The 20,175-nt window shown below is 41.9% G+C and overlaps 1 protein-coding gene across 2 annotated transcripts in view; it reads right to left on the bottom strand.

Moving 5' to 3' along the window:
• Positions 1–20,175, bottom strand: part of CLIP3 (CAP-Gly domain containing linker protein 3) — a 95,460-nt gene that overhangs the window by 22,379 nt on the left and 52,906 nt on the right. For both annotated transcript variants that reach the window (XR_014225493.1, XM_082263724.1), the window contains exons 5-7: positions 16,637–16,798; positions 10,151–10,269; positions 9,011–9,247 (exon numbers count right to left, since the gene is read on the bottom strand). Coding sequence is in view for 1 of the 2 variants with exons in the window: in XM_082263724.1 (XP_082119850.1) it covers positions 9,011–9,247; positions 10,151–10,269; positions 16,637–16,798 (518 nt within the window). In the remaining variant the exon portion in view is untranslated. The remainder of the gene's footprint in view (positions 1–9,010; positions 9,248–10,150; positions 10,270–16,636; positions 16,799–20,175) is intronic.

The following is a 20,175-nucleotide window of genomic DNA, read 5'->3' as shown; positions in this document are numbered from 1 at the left end:
TTCCAGAGCCCTACAAAATGGCCTCCAGGCAGGCCACTGGTGTGAATGTCTCTGACCGAATAATCAGAAACAAACCTCATGAGGATGTCCTTTTGTGGGCCCTGTGCTCACTGTCTCGGCACTGTGGAGCTCTATTGGCATTTGCCATTGAACACCAGAATTGGCAGGTCCGCCACTGGCGCCCTGTGCTTTTCACAGATAAGAGCAGGTTCACCCTGAGCACATGTGACAGATGTGAAAGGGTCTGGAGAAGCCATTGAGAATGTTATGCTGCCTGTAACATCGTTCAGCATGACCGGTTTGGTGGTGAGTCAGTGATGGTCTAGGGAGGTATATCCATGGAGGGACACACAGACCTCTATAGGCTAGACAATGGCACCCTGACTACCATTAGGTATCAGGATGAACTCCTTGGACATTGTCAGCCCTTACGCTGGTACAGTGGGTCCTGGGTTCCTCCTGGTGCATGACAATGCCCTGCCTTATGTGGTGAGAGTATGCAGCCAGTTCCTGGAGGATGAAGGAATTGATACCAATGAATGGCCCCTATGCTCGCCTGACCCAATTCCAATAGAACGTCTGAAGGACATAATGTTTCGGTCCATCTGACGCTGCCAGGTTGCACCTCAGTCTGTTCAGGAGCTCAGTGATGCCCTGGTCCAAAACTGGGAGGAAATACCCCAGGACACCATCTGTCGTCTCATTAAAAGCATGACCCGATTGTTGTCAGGCCATGCATACAGGCACGTGGGGCCATACAAACTATGAGTACCATTTTGAGTTGCTGCAATAAAATTTCAGCAAAATGGACTAGCCTACTGCATAATTTTTTCACTTTGATTTTCGAGGTGTCTTTAAATTCAGCCTTCTGTATGTTGATCATTTTCATTCCCATCAAAAGATGTGGCATTTCTAACACATTACCCAGTCAATATCAGTATAGATATCCAGCATTATATTTTTTCCCCATTGAGATCTAATGTGTTTTCAAAGTGTTCCTTTACATTTTTTTTTAGCAGTGTATGTGTATTTTAATACATTGTAAATATACTATTAACTTATTGTCTAGAATCCTAAATTCTGTTTTGAAGTTAATCTCCACCTTGGCAAAAAACACAGTTTTTTTAGCAGAAAAGTTAAATCACTGAACCCACAGTAAGACTATTATTGATATGTCATATTGTTAAGTTGGCCTTACTCTAGTAGATTTTCTAACAAATGTTCAATTGAATATCATTCAAAAGTACTTCAAGATGAAACAACGCAAGATATTCTCTGCTATCTGCTCGGCCCTGTTTCACAAACACATTTGGTTCACTCTGGCCTATCCAGCTACATTGCATATCCACTCCTCAACAGAGGATCATGTCTCATTTACTTCCGCTTTGGAAGCAGATCAATACCTTAACACTTCATCTGACATGGAAACTGATCAACGGGATTCCACCTCCACTTCTCCTCAACACTCTACTTCTGCCTCAGCTTCACCTTCGCAACACCAGAGCAGCCCTCAAAAGCCTCCCTATAAACTCGTTTTATGCACCAGAATGGCCGATCAACAATCCAGTGAACTCCTCAGAAATATCCAGCATACTTACCATCCCTAAGGGATCGCTCACATCTTACATGCTATAATTCTGTCTACAATTAAAGTTTAATTGTCATCTTTTGTACGTGCCTTATTGAGCCTTCTGCTTGCCAGCTTTTTACTGCAGCGTGGAGATGATCTCTGGGCTATCTCCTTCTATGCCACTTCCTCATGCCTGCCTTTCTATGTATTCCATATGGCCCTACCCTCACTACGTTTTCTCCCTCCTTCCTTCCCCCACCTTCGGAGCTGTCTATTAGTCATCCTTGGTCGAGGAGTTATTTGCTGGCGGGAGCTTTATGGAGAGTGTCTCCATGTGGAACAAAGTGAAGTCACTGCTGAATATTAGTTGGATTTTCAACTTTATTTTTGTTTTTCTAGTTTTTGTGCTTGATTTGTTTAACTGTTTTTTAGTTACATCCTTTAATCTTAATGTGCGCGGTGGTGGTTCTCAACCGGGGGGAGCAATGCATCCCGGGAGATCTCCCTCCCCGCTATACTAGTTTAACCTTTCAGCAATGGCTGACTTGGATCCTCCTGGCGGTGGGGATCACCTGAAGGTTATATCATGGAATGTCGAGGGGCTTTGTTCTCCTAACAAACACACGTGGGTCCTTAGACACCTGAAAGGTCTCCAGGCGGATGATGCACTCCTTCAGGAGACTCATCTTGCTTCAGATGATTTTCACCATCTACGGAAACTGTGGGTGGGTGAGGTTTTTGGCTCCACTGCCATGGGCCGTAAGGCGGGAGTTGTGATCTTGCTGCATAAAAACCTTCAACATACTGTTAAGGGTGTCGAGACTGACTCGTAAGGCCGCAAACTGACCCTACACTTATCGTTTGCCTCTAGTGATCTAGCTATAATGAATATATATGCGCCTAACTCCCCAGACATTACCTTCTCTCAAGAACTGGTATCTTGGGTACTCCAGGTTCCTGAAACTCTCCACTTATTAGGGGGAGATTTTAACTCAGTCATGAGCTCTTCTGAGGAACGCACTAGCAGTCGGCCTGTTAAATCCAGAGTTTTAGTTTCTCCTCCACTGGGACCCACACTTCTTTCCCAGTCTATCTCGTCAATGCGCTTTATAGATGTTTGGCAACTGACTCACCCGATTGACCTTGACTTCACCTTCTTTTCGCCCCCCCCCATAATTCCTTCTTACGCATTAATTACTTCTTTGCTTCGCCGGCTCTGGTCTCATCGCTCCACATTGCTGATAAGGGACTTCCTGTGATTTCGGATCACAATCCCATTTTAGCTGAGCTATCTAAAATTAAATATTCATTCCCCCTCCCTACTTGGCCTTTCCCGTCCTAGCCAACAATGAAGATTTTTTCCACATACTCTACAAAGAGTGGGCGGAATATGTAGCCATGAATGGAGCCCACCTTACGGATCCCAATCTTTTCTGGGAAGCGGGCAAAGACTACCTTAGAGAGAAGATTTTTTCCTACAGTTCTCAGTTTAAAAAACACTTCAGGAAAAAATTCCAACAGGCCAGTGACACCCTCCAATTGGCACATGAGGCTCTGTTGCATACGTACACCGTGGCTACTAAAAAGTCTTGGCAACTTGTGAAATGAAACTTTGACATGTGGGCGCAACAACAGGAATCAGCTAATCTATCATGTCATACTCTGAAATTCCAAAGATTTGGTAACAAAGCTGGAAAACTCATGGCCGAACTCTGCTCTGGTCCCAGATGACCAACCTACATATCAACTTTGAAAAACCCTGCGGGTTCTCTTGTTACCTCACCTGTGGAAGTTAGTAAACTGCTTATGGAATACTACACATCTCAGAGGATCCAATAGACCAGTAAAAAGCCACGGCGCTCCTGGCTAAAATGCGCCTACCCCAACTTACTCCAGACCAACTGAAAAATCTTAATGCCCCCATCTCCCTGGAGGAAGTCCAGCTTTCTATCTAATCCCTCCTTTCGGTCAAGGCCCCAGGCCCTGACAGCTATACTGCAGAATTCTATAAACCTACTAGTGAACCTATCTCTGACATGTTAACACATGTCTTTAAGGCAATGTTGGACGGTGGGCCATGTCTCTCCACAGGAACCTAGGCCCACATTAAACTTTATCTTGAAGAAAGGGAAAGACCCCTTAAACCCAGGATCATATAGGCCGATTTCATCGATCAATGACGCTGTAAAAATCCTTTCTAAAATAGTAGCGTCCCGACTAACATCACTCCTTCCCGATATTCTACACCCGGCTCAATCAGGATTTGTTCCGGGGCACTCTGCCACCTTGAATATCCACAGGGTTCTGCTAGTGCTAGAACATGCCAAATTCGATCTAGATCAAGACATCACCATTATCTCTCTTGATCCCGAAAAGGCCTTTGATAACATTAGTTTCTCCTGATTATTCATGAATACGTTTGGCTTTTCGGGCCCGGTCTTAGACTTTATCAGATAGATGTATGCATCTCCTTCTGCTCGCTTAGTCACTACAGACTTTATTTCTGATACCATCACTCTAACTAAAGGCAGAAGACAGGGGTGTCCTCTCTCCCCTATTCTCTTTAACATTGCAATTGAGCCACTATCCAGAATACTTAATTGGAAGGAGGAAATCAGCGGCATCACTATTAGCAATCAAATCTTCCGCTCAGCCTTGTTCGGAGATTACATTTTACTGTTTTCTTCTAACCCTTTGTCGGACTTTAACAAACTTCAGGAATTGTTTGCTGCTTTTAGACTCTGTTCTGGATTAAGAATCAATTTTGATAAAAGCTAAGTCCTACCCTTAAATCCTCGTGAGTTAGCTAAATGGAGACTATCGTTTAGCATTGCCAATCATTATCTAACTTACTTGGGTATACGGATTGTGCGGGAGCCATCATCTTTCTACTATCTTAACTACCCCCCACTGATAACCAAGATTGTGCAGGAGCTGGAAGCCTGGGCAGCACTCCCTCTATCGTTCTTTGGCAGATGCCATTATTTTTAAAATGGTGTGGTTGCCAAGCCTACTCTGCCCTATGCAAACTATACCTTTACTGTTGAAACATTCCGACATACAAAAAAATTCATACAGCCCTGATAGCCTTCTTATGGTCTTGTAAGAAAAAAATGCATTGCCCTTCCAAACGTTGTCTCCCCAAGAATGTAGGTGGTGCAGGTCTCCCCAATTTAAGGTTCTACGGGCTCTCTTGTTTACTGTGACAGGCCCTGGACTGGATATCCAGCAATTCTAGGTATACTAATTATCTACTTGAGGATACCCTTGTTGCAATCTAATTTGAAAGTTTTACTAGCTCATCTTCAATGAGCTGGTACAGTATTTTGATCAAAAAGTATTTTGATCAGAGACACTGTTATAGCGGAGACTACTGGGACTACCCTCAACCATTTCTCGATACTTATCCATCCATGGAAACCCCATGTTTCTGGCTAATGACTACAAGGCCTATGCCTAATGGAGAATGGAGGAATTTGGGCCTCACCAAGGTGGCCTCATTTTACAAAGGTACCCCCCCCCCCCCCCCCCCAGTGTCGTCAAGCCATTCTTTGATCGTTCCTAAGAATACTCCTTAGCACCATCTCACATCTTTCATAACCACCAACTGCTCAGCTAACTATGGGCCTGCTACAGCCCTAAACAAGACCCTCTCCAAAGGACATTTATCAAGGTGGTTATTCAATGGGATGATTACTCTATATCCAGTGTATATTCTCATCTCATTACTCATCAATCGGCAAAATAACATCTTGCTCCATTTTGGAAATGGACTTCTATTCTTAACGATCCTGATGCTCCTGAAAAATTTCTGGTAGGCTATCACAATATCTGCAAGCTTATCATGTCAGAAACCTGGTGAGAGTCTCAATTTGAATTACTTTCCAGAGCCTACTACCCTTTCCGCACCAACCCTGAGGATCCTTTGCAATTATAGTGTCCTTCGTGCTCACTACAATGGCCCACACTATTTCATCGTCTCTGGGAATGCCCCTTACTGTGCCTGTTTAGCTGTGAAGTGTAACCTACCCCGCTTCAGTCTTCAACTCCGCCTGCCCTCCAACACTGGGCCCATATCTGCTTATTGATAGCTCGCAGATCAATTATGTGCAGTTGGATCCATCCCTCACCTCCTAGTCTAATGGCTGTCAAACAAGCTCTACTGTCACTTTTCATTCTGGAGAAATTGGACACCATCGTACAGAACTTCTGCTCTACTCGTACTTTATGGAGTACACGTTTTCACAGTAGTAACTTTCTTCCACTATGCACACTTTCCGTTTTACTGACTGGTACTTTAAAAGAGATCTTTTCAACTCCTTGGGCAAGCTTAGAGTTCTTCAACCTGACCAGCCCCTTGCATCTTCCTTTCCTGATCCCCCTAATTGTTCAGGACCTCTTCACTAGCTAGACCTCTATCGCGGACTATGCTCGGAGTCCCAGATCTGGTTTTGTTCACGTTGTTATATACCACTAGGGATGATCCAACTTTTGAAAAGTTTGGTTCGACCAGAACACCGAACTTCCCGAAAGTTCGGGTCCGGATTCCAGAACCCCATTGAAATCAATGGGACCCGAACTTCTGTAATCAAAAAACACAATTTTATAGCCCTAAAACCAAATAAATGCCCCTAAAAAGTGCCTAGGGTTCTGGGTCATGCCCCAGGGACTATTAATCACACAAAAAAGAGAGCCAATTATTGAAAAAATTATTGAAAAAAAAAATGAGATTTCTTTGGATTTAGTGTCTGGGGGGGGGTCTAAAAAGTGTACCTGTGAAGTTTCAGCTCTGTAGCATGTCCAGAACCAGAAACAAAAAGATTGTTTGTCTTAGAATTGCAGTAGAGCAGGGACATGGCTCCGCTATTTTCACACCTGGCCATTTTTGTTGCAGGCGTTTATTGGGCATTATTGGGCATACTCCTACACAGAAATTCAGATGTTATGCCTGCCTCCAAAGACACCCAAAAAATGGCCAAAAAAACGCCTGCAACAAAAACGCCCAGGTGTGTTGTTGCAGGCGTTTTTTTGGGCATTTTTTAGGCGTCTTTGGAGGCAGGCATAACATCTGAACTTCTGTATAGGGGTATATATGCACACACACATATATGTATATATACACATACACACATATAGGTGTGATAGGAGCGGAGCCCTATGCCTGCAAATAATTTCATTAGCGCAGACATAGGGTTCTGCTACTTTCACACCCATATGTGTGTGTATATATACCCTACACAGAAGTTCAGATGTTATGCCTGCCTCCAAAGACGCCCAAAAAATACCCAAAAAAACGCCTGCAACAAAAACACCCAGGTGTGTTGTTGCAGGCGTTTTTTTGGGCGTCTTTGGAGGCAGGCATAACATCTGAACTTCTGTATAGGGGTATATATACACACACACAAATATTTATTTATACACAAACACACATATAGGTGTGATAGGAGCGGAGCCCTATGCCTGCAAATAATTTCATTAGCGCAGGCATAGGGTTCCGCTACTTTCACACCTCTATGTGTGTATGTGTATATATATACATATATGTGTGTGTGTGTGTATATACCCCTACACAGAAGTTCAGATGTCATGCCTGCCTCCAAAGACGTCCACAAAAAAGCCCAATAAACGCCTGCAACAAAAACGGCCAGGTGTGAAAGTAGCGGAGCCCTATCCCTGCTCTACTGCAATTCTAAGACAAACAATCTTTTTTCTATGGCGGTCACCCTGACATGGAAGAGTTTGGTCACCCTGCCATAGCAGTCAGAGTCAGTTCCCCCTACACTACACTACAGTCACCCTGACACTTAACACAGAAACTAGATTATTAAATCTAACTATAGTGGAAAATAGTACCCTAATTACACTAGATATCCCTTTTCCTCACACTAATAATTGCTAAATGACACTTTTTAAGCAGGAGTAACAGAACTGCTTCCACTCTCTTCCACAGCCCCTGTATTACATTGCTAGAGATTTGGCGGGGCTATGTTATATACTGGGGGGCGTATTCACTACTGATTGGCCTCTGGACCCCCTAGTCACTCCAATCACATTCCTAGCATCCTCCTGCCCCCTCAATTGGCTTTTACTGATGGTTCTGGTCCAATCATGGGCTTTTAAAGCCCAGTTCCTGTCCCATTGCATTTTGGTCGGTTCTGGTTGCCGAATTCCTAACTTTTTCCGCAAAAAGTTCGGAATTCGGCCGAATTTCGAACAGTCAATGTTCGGGTCGAACCGATGGTCGACCCGAACCGTTCCATCATCCCTATATACCACCATGTATGCTCAACATCAAAAATCCCATAGTTTTCAAAATTGCCGGTGTTGCTTGAAGCTCAAAAAGCTACATGAGCTTCTTGTGAGCTATAAGCTTCAAGCATTTTTGGCCTCAGTAGACTTTAATTGGAGTGCCTAAAATAAATTTGTAAAAAATTCACAAAAACACTCGTAAGTGCGCGATTTCACTCCACTAGGAACTAGTGTTTCATTGGCTAAAGAAATGTAAAAAAAATAAAAAAACTTTCAAGAAAAAATGCTTAAAAACACCTGTACAAACACTAAAAATGACCAAAGACACTCAACCAAAGTGTGACTGCAGCCTTTAGATTACAAAAAAAATAATTTCACAAACTGGCAAAGTTAACAATTAAATATTACAACTGTTAAAATATAGAAACCCATTTTTTTCAAGTCAACTTGTCTAATGTCAATGTCCTATAGTTAGACATTTAAGGGCAGGACTACAGATTCTTTCCAGGTATATTTTGCTATGCATTCTTCTTTAGGCAAGGAAGACTTTCTGTAGTTTGCAGTGTGGTTGGCACAACAGCATGGATTCCTTTCTAAATGATGAAGTATATACAGTATATAACTAGACAGCAGAGGAACTTCCATGTTCAGAATTGTGAATGTTGTGATTAGTGCCCAGTATATTAAGGAAGCCAAAAGCATTTTAGAAAGATAGGTGGCCTTCTGCATTTAGGAGATGCAAGACTAAAAAACAAAGGTCCTTGTCACGTTGGTGATTTTTTTAATGTATTAATTTGCTACATTATTAAATTTGACATTAATCTGCAAATATCATTAACAAATAATTAGACACTAGTTATGTGGACATGCAAATCTGAGTTTCCAGCTCCACCCGCTTTATGCGACTATTACATGGTGCCAAGCAAAGATATTAAGTGGGAAGATCTCATGATTGGAGCTTCTAAAAGATATGATATTCCAGCATGTAGTTCAACCAACCAGCAGTTTCCTAAAACCTAAACATCTGTATTGGGTGGAATGACACTTGAAATCTTCCTAACAATACAAATACTACGTATATAATATACTTTACTTTCTTAGCAACTCATAAAAAGATCCCATTCCAGCCAACCATTTGCGCTGAGAGCAAACTGCACAAATTTATTATAGAATAAATAGTTTAGCTGTTACCTTCTCTGTATCAATCAGTACTCTGTCCCCCAGCTTCAGTCCTATAGATGTCAGCATCAGGTTCCCGGGGATATTGTCATAGTTGGGTAATGTAACCTTGGGAAGGTTACAAGTTAAGGGCACTGCGTCCAAAAGCAGCTGCTTCAGCTCCTTGGCAATCATGGCAGATTCGGCTTTGTCTAGGCCCATATCCATAGGGTCGGGAACCACATCTCCTGGGACTTGGCCCTTGCTGTTCTGTATAGGGTAAGGGAGAGAAATTTCATATTTCTATAGACTATCAATTACCAATATAAATATTTTTCATGTCATATTGTTCAAGCCAAATAATTATATTGTAAACATTTTGGATTTTTCTGTAAATGCTGTGCTTGATTTCACCCTCCCCTTCCTCCTCCATGATGGGTTGTAAACATGACTGGTACCTCACTGATTCATTGGAAGCCATATGAGGGGGTGGGGCCAAGCTTGACTTTACCAGGAAAAGTCGAGCTTCAGGTGCTGATACCATTGGACAATTTTGTTTTAGTTGAATGTAAGCAATTTTAGTCATAGGCATAGCTTGAATATCCTCGCTCAGGTTTCCCTTAAAGTATATCTAAAGCCTATTTTTTTTTTTTGGGAGAGTTAAAAACCACTGTCAGTAATTAGGGAGATTTCTCTTCACTTCCTTTCCTGTAAACTCAACAGGAAGTGAGATGATATCTTTCCAATGTGAGGGTATCTCGTTCTAGGCAAGTGTCCTGGAAACAAGTGTCCCCATTGGAAGACTTCCCCTCTAGTCCTGTGGCAACTCGCAATTTTGTATTTACCCTTACTTTCATTCCCAGTGACATTGGTGATCAGGGCAGTTAGAGAGAGGGGAATCTTTCTAAAGACAGACAAAAATAACCTGACAGAGTTTCTAACACATCACTACTCTTTATAATCCAAAAAACAGAGAGCAGCAAACCCAAAGCAACAAATTAAAAAATAATACTTCATTGCTCTGATGACACAAAAATGATGATTACTAAAAATTGATAGTTTTTGTATTATCTTAAACATTGTGGCTTGCAATGTTAGTTAAGAAAGTTTCGATGGACTACAAGCAATGCGACAGAGACATATGGTAGCTATATATTAGAGGATGTTTCTCACCCTGACAGATGGGTTGCCTCCATGTTCCAGCAGACACTTGACAGCTCCCAGGCAAAGATTAGAGGCGGCGATGTGCAAAGCGGTACCATGGTTAAAATCACTGCAGGTGGAATTTAGCACTATGAGACAGAGAAAAGAATAAATACATTTAAGATAGATTCAATATTTTTATATAAGCATCATCAAATACAAAGGTATAATTTTCAAGACATTTTACATTTTCTAATGAATTTCGCTCAGAAAAGTACATAGTCCTAGCATTTTCATAAAAATATATAGTGGTTTTGTGCATATTTTCTTTCCTTATTTATTATTTTCAGGACTATAAAAATTATATTTTTTTAGCCAGGCAAATAAAAAATATTGCATGGTAAAATTATGCAGTCTACACAGCCAGCAGATGGCATTGTAGTCTGTATTTTACATATTCAGCTATTTCAGCTTTCAGCTATGCTAATACAAGCTATGTGTTTACAGAAATAATACAATGGATCCTTACAGCAGTAACTCATCCCTTATCAGATAGCTCAGCAGGAACTTGTTTTAAGGAAAAAAAAGAGAGAGTGAAAAACACATAAGAGGAGAAGAGGACCACCACAGCTTCTCGTGAAGTGGCATGCAACCACACTCTCTCCTGAATGCTGACTCTCCGGCTTTCCGGCATTAAAGTGTCACTAAACACACACTGTTTAATTTACATTCTCCCTTTTTTTCTACATATGGATGATGGTACTGAAATTTTTTTTCCTAATCGATATACAGCTGTCACATGACCAGGCTCTTTCCCAGCCTGTCTGCAGGGAAACATAAGCAGGAGGAGCTTCTAGTCTTCTCCTGCTGGTCACATGTTGGAATACAGAATAAAAAAAATAGTTCATATCAATAAACAGTTTTAAATTGTCATAAAAATATACGTATATTTGAAATCAAAACATGGTGTGGGTGGATTTTCTGCTAGTCACAGGCTGTGTCACGCCCCTCTAGTCTGTGTCTTAGAATAAGAAGAATAAGAGGGAGGTGAAGCCTTCATCAATCTACATGTAATATTCTGCCCCCATTGTGTTTAGCTGGTTAGTTAGGGTATTAGAGCTTCGTGTTATATTGGGCTTCGTGTTCAAGTCGAACCTAAGTTAGACGCAAACACAGCCCGTTTGCCCTTCCGCCGAATGGCGAACAAATGAGCTTCTTCGCGGGAACTTCGAGTTCCCGCATCCATAATGCACTGCGCACTGGCAGTGCATTATATGTTGGCGAAAGCATGGACTCTGACCTCCATGCTTTAGCCAATCAAATCATCTGTGCCATGATTGGCCAAAGGCAGGTGCCTTTAGCCAATCATGGCTCAGGGGCGGCTGCCGTGCACTGTGCGTAGGGCGAGTAGAAGTTGGTTAGTTAGGCAGGGAGAGTGTGTCCAGCCTAAGCAGACTTGAAGGTGGCATAGGTGGTAGAATACCAGGCTTGCAATTGAGAGGTTGTGGGTCCAAATCCCTTAGCCAGTGGGTGATTTATAAGTGGAATTCCTTCAGGGAAAGTGTAGTGAGTTTAACTGATAGTGCAGTGTAGTATAGTTAATACATTGCTGGCAGGGAGAGAGATTTTTGCTTTTTACAGTTTGTTGAGATCAGATAGTGCAGTGTATATCAAAAAGTTATATATATATATATATATATATATATATTTAGGCACTTCAATTTATATCAGTTTATGTGAGTATTGCTGAAAAACTGTGTGGGGTACCCCCCCCCCCCCAGTTTCAAAGCAGGCCAGGCAGTGAATAAATTACATGACGTCAGTAATTTATTCACTGCACCTGAGCAGTGGATTATGGGGCGCTCCTGATGTCAGATCCCTATAAAAGAGCTGTCAAACTCAAACAGCTCATTACACGCGGGAGGCGTCTTGAGAAGCAGTAGCTTCTTTTTTTTTTTATTCTATTTTTTTCGGTTGCGGACGGGCAACATGATCATCGGGGGACACGATTTTTTTATTTTAATTTTTTAATAAAGGACTTGTCCAAAACTGGCTTTTGTCTTTATTTTTTTTGTACACTTTTTTGGTGAATGAGTTGGTGGAGGGTTACGATTTACCCAATATCCATTCACATAGGGAGGGGGCCGGGATCTGGGGGCCCCCTTGTTAAAGGGGGCTTCCAGATTCCGATAAGCCTCCCCCTGCAGACCCCCCACAACCACAGCCCACTGTTGTCAGGAAGAGACCCTTCGCCCCAAAGCACCCACCCCCTCCCCATGTTGAGGGCATGTGCCCTGGTATGGTTCGGGGGGAGGGGGTGCTCGCTCGCCCCACCCCCATCCTGGCCAGCCAGGCTGTGTGCTCGGATAAGGGTCTGGTATGAATTTTAGGGGGAACCCCAAGCCATATTTTTTTTTCTAATTTTGGCGTGGGGTTCCTCTTAAAATCCATACCAAACCCAAGGGGCCTGGTATGGACTGGGGGTGAGGACCCTACACCATTTTCTTCATTTTTTTATCTGTATTGCCGGGAGCCGACGATACATTACAGCCGCGAGCAAGTTTAAATGACATTTTTTTCCTTTAGAAATGTCAGTATTGCTGCAGCAGGCTACATACATCGCACAAATGCGCCACTTTACAGGCACATTAAGGGGGTCCCCCAGGCACGACGTTTAAAGGAATTTTTCATTTTTATTGTTTCACTTTAAGCATTATTAAAATCGCTGCTTCTGTAAAAACGATCGATTTAAAAATAATTTTTTGCATTGATTCATGTCCCCCAGGGCAGTACCCGGGTCCCCATACACTTTTTTGGGCCAATAACTTGCAGCCTTTAAAATTAGGATTTTTGATTTTTCATGATCGTGTCCCATAGACTTTAATGGAGTTCGCATATTTGCTAGAACATTTCTCCTGTTCGAGATGTTCTGGTGCGAACCGAACAGGGGGTTGTTCGGCTCATCACTAGTGGGCATGGAAGAGGAGGGAGGGAGTGACTTGTTAATACCACTGTGTGTATATGGACATGGGCTGCTCTCAGATGTGAGAGGGAGGAAAAGCACAGCATAGAAGCTCACTGAAAACTGATCATGCGCAGAGCTTCCAACATTGCTCTGCAAAATCCCTAGCTGCACACAGACCTTAGTGTTAGCTCTTTAGTTGCACTTGATGCTCTGGGAGGTCCAGACATCTAATGTCCTTAAAGTAATTCTGGTTCTGCTGGGAAGCAGCAGTGGAGGTAGAATGTTTTTTTCTTTAAAGAATGGGATCAGAGCTTATAAGAGTGCTAAAACCTACTACCCATGCCAGAGTTTTGACATGCCATGCATAAAAAATGACCATATGTTGGCCATGAAAGGCATTGCCAGTGTCATAAACCAGGTTTTCATTTGCAGATGATACCAGACTTGATGCTGTGTTCATTCTTAGATTATCATATGTAGCAGAATTCCCAGCCTTTGTGCTGGATGTGGGTCTGCCAGGGTTACCACCTCTAGTAACAACAGCACATTTAAGCATGTTCTCCAAGTGTGAGCACTGAGACAAGAAACAGTCCAGCATCATTGGTTTTTGTATTTATTTCTGGAACTTGGATTGGAGAAGGGAATGAGTGGGATACTCCTCTGGCTCGACTATACACAATAGAATGGGACTCTGAGAAAAATGCCTCTTGACGCTGACTTAACGCTGGCTGAATGCCGGTCATTGCCCGCCAGCGCGAGTGAACTCTATCTTGCTGTCTGTGGACTTGAACTGACTTCTGACACTTCCTCGTGACTCAAAAGTCCTTTGTATTGCTCCCTTTAGCCTTCCTGGCTGAGGTAGCCACTTGTAACACTGCTGCAACACTTAACACTTCAGGGCCCGCATCGGCACCCTTTCTCCTAGAATTCTCTTCAGGGCTTAGACTCATGCACCCCCTTTCTAAGCTTCCTCCTGGTTAGCTGGCTCCTGGATCCCTCTGATTTTCTGGAGTGGTCTCCTATCCTAGGCAGACCCCGGGGCAGTTCACAGTACTCACGACTCTACTTACCGGGAAACTCCGGGCCCCAACAGCTCCACACAGTCCTCAGCGCACTGGATCCTTCTCTGCAGCTCAGATCAACCTTCTGTCCTCTAGGCCGACTGCCCAGAACACCTTCCCTCACACTGACAGGAGGAGAGATAGCCGTCCACCTCCGACAGGAGGAGAGACAGCCGTCCTCCTCCTGGGACTCTGCTTCCCGCCAGACACCCTGTCATGTGCTCCCCTCAGACTTATATCCCATCCCAGGATGCATTGCGGCATATTCTGCCCTCTGGGATAGATACAAGCCCTGGCGTGCCATTGGTCAGGTTTCCTCCACTGTCCAATGAAAGCCCTCATTGAACACAGTAGGGAGACTCCCCAAGCTCAACAGGCACACCTGAGCACATGACAGCCTAGCTGAACAATTAAGGCCCCCCTGATACGCAGACAAGGCCACCCATATGCTTTGCATAGCACCCACCTAGGAGGGTGCTACACATATAACCATTTGGGCATCTTTGTCATTCATGGAGATCCACTTACTACCCCCAGTTCAGTAGGAAGTTTTTATGAGACTAGGAGAGCTGCAAAGCAAGCTGTCTCATTTGATCAGCAATATACAACCTTACCATAGCACCCCAGTTGTAGTAAAACTACAAATCTCAAATCACATAACACCTATGCCTCTATGAGTCAAGCTGAGTGAGTGCTGAGGTTGCCTATTACAACTTTATACACATCCTAGTGCTCTGGGAATCATTTGCCATTTAGTAAACGTATATTTGTGTTTTAGACCCCACACAATTCAGCAGAGGGAGCACAGTTCAAGTAAGTAGGTAGAGACAAGTTCAAAGCAGCAATCAGTTATTGTAAAACTGAACAGAGATGACATTAGGTAAATAGATCACAAGTCTATGCAGGGAGATGGTAGTGTGTCAGTGAGGCACTCATGGGTTCCATAGTTGACTCTGCTGAGCTTGCTGGAATGAACCACAGTGCCTATCGGGCACACTCCATATCCCTGCAAAGGCTTGTGATCTATTTACCTAATGTCATCAGTCTGTTCAGTTTTCAGCAGCATAAAGTATCAGTTTCGGTATCGGGAGCATCTGGCCAAGTACCAATACTCGCTCAAATTACTTGAATCCGCACCGATACCGATACTGGTAACGGTATCTTTGCATCCCTAATTATAATACACAATATTCAAAACCTGTGCTAAGCTGAAAACTCAATAGCACTGGTGTTTTTATATGATTATTACTTAAAGTGGAACTACACTGCATCTTAGCATCACAAACCAAAAATACTATTTAATTCATTTTTATTAATCAAAGAAAACTCACCCATCCATCCATGTCTTCATGCTTTGTTTGGCTGAAAAACACACCCCCTAGCATTTCTGCCTGTGGCCATCTTCAGTAAGGGAAGATGATTCATGTAGTATTTACTTCCTGAATCTATCTGCCATTAGCTCAGGCATGCAGGCAGGATAATGTGCTTAGCTGAGAAAACCCCTCCTCCCCTCCTGAAGATTTAAAGGATTAATAAAATAATTTGCCTAGGCCTGAAAACCAGGAATTAACTGAAGAAATGTTTAAAAAAAAGGTTTAAAGTAGTGATCGACTGATATTGTTTTTTTAATGCCGATACCAATACCGATATTTTGGTTATCGGATATCGGTATCAGCCGATATTGGCCGATATTTTCGGACATTTAAAAAAAAAAATGTTGTTTTTATTTTTCACAGGTACTCTTGTGGAGGGATCTGGGGGTCTAAAAGACCCCAAACCCCTCCTCTGCACTTAAAAGCATTCAAATTGCCAAGTTTGGCTGTTTTGAATGCTGTCATTTTTTTTTATTTAGCGCCGAGTATCCGGAAGTGATGTCATCACTTCCGGGTTTTTTACATGGAGACCCGATCAGAGCCGTGGCTTTGATAGGGTCTGATTCTTCGGCAGCCGTACAGGTAGGATGCCCGGGTCTCCCGGTGGGACGGGAGACCCGGACGAGCCGCGGAATGCGGTAGGAGGAGGGGACATCCCCTCCCGCTTTTTTTAATGACAGCCAAGTGGCTTCACAGCTGCATCGGTTGTCATTACAAGACAGTCGACCATCGGCTATGGACACCGGTACCGGGGTGATGCCTCTAGCTGCAGGCATCACTCCGGTACAGCACTTTCCTGAAATATCGGCAATATCGGTAACCTCAGGGGCCGATTCCGATATATCGGGGAAAGTGCATATCAGCGTTGCCAATAATCGGTCGATCCCTAGTTTAAAGCAAATAAATATGATAATCTATCCTACTGATGCCAGCAGCATAAGGATTAAAAGTAGTCAATATTGATTCAAAGAGTTTTTCTTTCATGCAATGCTCCTACCAATACTTTAACGCATTTCCTTGGAGAGCCATATTCCCACCTCTGTACATCCCACTAATCATGGTGATGTCTCAGTATCCTCTTCATTACCAAACACCCCGCCTAGCTCCGTTCCCTCACCTTTAGGTTTTGATGCTTTCAGGAGGATGCGTAGAAGTTCTGGCACATCAAAGTAGGCAGCATAGTGTAGGGCGTTCATGTTAGTCCATCGGCTGCGCAGGGTTACGTCAGCCCCCAGCTGAAGAAGCTGATTGGTTAGTCGAACGGCAGCTGCTGGGTCTCCTTTAAATGTCAAAGTTATGAAGAAATCAGTAGCGATAAGAATATATTTAACAAATGCCTTAAACCTTAATACATTTTTATATCAGTCATCAAATGATCTTATAAGTTTATAGTTTAACGTTTCCCATAATTAAATCACTTTGTTGTCATCCTTTACTAAATACATTAATTCCCAGGAACTGTCTACATACAAAAGAATCCTAGGCAGAGCAGAATTTTTTTCCATGGTAACATAAAACCCTTGGGCTTTATGTACATGGGACGTTTGAAAACCTCTCCTAAACGCTGGAACTTGACAGCTAGTAACCGACAATTAAAAAATGTCTGTTTTGCTGGGTTTACATGCCGCGTTTAGCAGCGTTTAGCAGCGTTTCACAGTGTTTGTGTTTAAAAGCATTTTTACATTGTAAAATGGTCAGAAATGTATCCCCGTTGCAAACACCTATAAACAAAATGCTTATAAACGTGAGTTACCGCGTTTAGATGCGTTTGCATGCTGTTACAAGCATTTGGTGTTTCAAATGCCAATAAACTTCTGCCTGAACGCATTTTTTTTTCTTTAAAAAAAAAAGTCACTATTTCAACTGTCTCTAAACGTCTATAAACGTCTCAGTGTACATGGCCAGATAAGATAACATAGAGGAGAGTTTAGACGCTGCTGAAAAAAACGCCCAACTGTTCCTAAACATCCATTTATCAGCAGCAGTGTACATGAGGCCTAATAGCTAAAACACAGAATAAAATCAAAATTATGTTTTTTTAAATTAAATTAACAAACCCATTTGAAGAGTAACTCCACTATCATGGAAAAAAATTATAGCAAATAAAAGAATAATATAGCATACACAATTGCTACATAACTTGTATTAAATGTTAATAAAATCACCTTTCCTTTTCAGTCTAATTTTCTGTAAAATTCAATGCAATGTGGCAATGTTTATGCATTCTGTACACTACTGGGGTACAGAATGCCTCCAAAAATGTAAATTCCTGCTTGTGTGATTGGCTCACTGATTTTACCAGACATCTGGTCAGATATTAGCAATCCTCTGCAACAGAAATTTAATGTTTAGTTAGATACTCTCTAAGGTTTAATTACTTCTATAGGGATGTAAACACGGCAACGTTTCTCATCAGAACACTGAGAGTGCACCAGCTGCTTATAATAAACAAGTCCCCTCTCATTTAGAATGCACATATCACAGAGCAACCCTACTGGACCAATTATTAGCTTGGTTTGACTCTACTTCCACTAAATGCTGGGTTGACATTGAAAAAGCTATCCTGCACAATAGAAACCTACCCTCCCTACTAAATGCCTCAGCAACAGGACAGAAGGTGCATATCCCTAAGGCCTTACCTATTCAGGCCTCTTTGGCAGCATGGTCTGCAACACTACAAACAATACCACATAATGACTTCCCAAAGGGCCATAAGCATACCACCATTGGCATATGAATACTTAATTCCTTCAATATAAATAAGCACCTTGACGCAATCAGGTCAGCTGAACTTAGTGGACACTCCAACTTCAAATGACCCTAAATCATTCTATAAGATTGCACATATAAGGCACTTCCACCAAAGCCATCCCTCCACTTATACCAATGACAACAATGAGGCATGGTCACACTACACCTCTTCAGTACCCTCTAAAAAAGGCATATCATGGTTCTACAAATACCTCTTTCCCTGAAAATAAACCCTCTCAAATCCCTAGTGGGAAAAAAAAGTTACAAACAGAATACCCAATTAAATATTAGAATAAAGCACTCTCCACTATTCTGAGTTCCACTCACTCTACTGCGCATTGGGAAAGCGCACTCAAAATTGCATACAGGTGGTACATGACGCCTTTGAAACCTAAACAGATGTTTCCAGACACCTCCCCACTATGTTGCATAGTATTGGTGTGAAAGTTTTTGGAACTCTGTGTTCAGCTTAATTTCACAGATAACAGGTATTTTCATGTCTCCTTCCCCCTCATTAGGTCGCTTTGGGTTGCAACTCGACCAATTCCCTAAACAATATTTTTAGCTATAGTCTCGCCCATATTGATAGCTGCCAGAATGACGATAACAAGCAAGTGGAAGCAGTCAATGGCTCTGAATCTTTTAGAAGCTATACATAGAGGTAATGTTCAGTGCACATGAGAAAGGTACATACCTTGTCTGAACCAATCCCTACACCCGTTCGATCAAAAATGGAATTCATGGATCATGGTCCACAAGTTAGACTCCAACGGGTAAACATGCCCTTGAGTAATTTTCTAATTAGACATGTGCATGACGAAAAAATGTGTTTAGTTTCGTTTAGATTTGTTAATTTAGTTATTTAGTTTCAATAAATTCGGTTGATTCGTTCAATTCGTGTTCGGGATTCGTATTTGGAATTCATATTCGGAATTCGTTTTATGTCTTTTTCTAATTTTCTTCGAAACAATAGATTTTGAACAGGTAAAATTGAAAACTTTCGATTTTTATTTTTCAAATTCGAATGTGCCAAAGTAAACAAACAAAGGGAAAATCTTCATCAAATTATTATAATGACTCTTTAAATCATCTTTGGCTTAAGAAAAACAGCATTATTTCGAAATGGTACCCTAATAACACAGTCTTTCAGTCTTTCAAATTTCAATTAGAGTTTCTAAAATTTGTACGAATTGGACGAATTTCATTTAGTTATTCGGAAAACATTGTTTATACTGTAATTCGGGTATTCGGATATATCTGGATCTCCGAATAACGAAAAATGTGTCCAAATATTTATTTGGAACGAAACGAACCGCACATGTCTATCTCTAATCATTACCTAGGTAAGGAGGCTGGAACCCCTCTTCTACAATACTCTTAATATCCGAATTGAATGACCATTTATTCTTTCTACGTATATATCATCTGTTGCTTACTGGAAAAATCTTGATTCTAAAGCAAGTAAATTTAGAATGTGATATTTTGGTAACATCTAATAACCTAAAGGCATAATGTACATTTCAATCTGTATTTTTTACAATGTTAAAACTCACTTAAAGTGAATGCTTTCGCTGAATTGACATGTATCCTTATATGCGGTGTTACGACTGTTGTTCAATTCATAATTTTTTTCAATAAAAAATATTTGAAAGAATTAGTGTGCACAGGACATGGTGAAACAAACAGCTTTTTCAGAAACAGGTGGGAATCTGCAACAAAATTTCTTAAAATCCCCCGCAATGTACATTGATTACACTGTACTTTGAGGGGATTGTCTTTTTCTCCACAAATGCGGAGTTACAATTTAAGGCACACTACTTATCCCCACAAAACTGACATTTCAATTATAGGCAGATTTAATTAACTGAGTCTTTCACTAAATTGGGACTAATACATAATCCAATG

This window comes from Pelophylax lessonae, assembly GCF_965119305.1.
Source record: "Pelophylax lessonae genome assembly, chromosome: 7".
Classification (NCBI taxonomy): Eukaryota; Metazoa; Chordata; class Amphibia; order Anura; family Ranidae; genus Pelophylax; species Pelophylax lessonae.
Note: the sequence above shows the minus strand (reverse complement) of the source record. Positions and strands in the feature narration are given on the sequence as shown.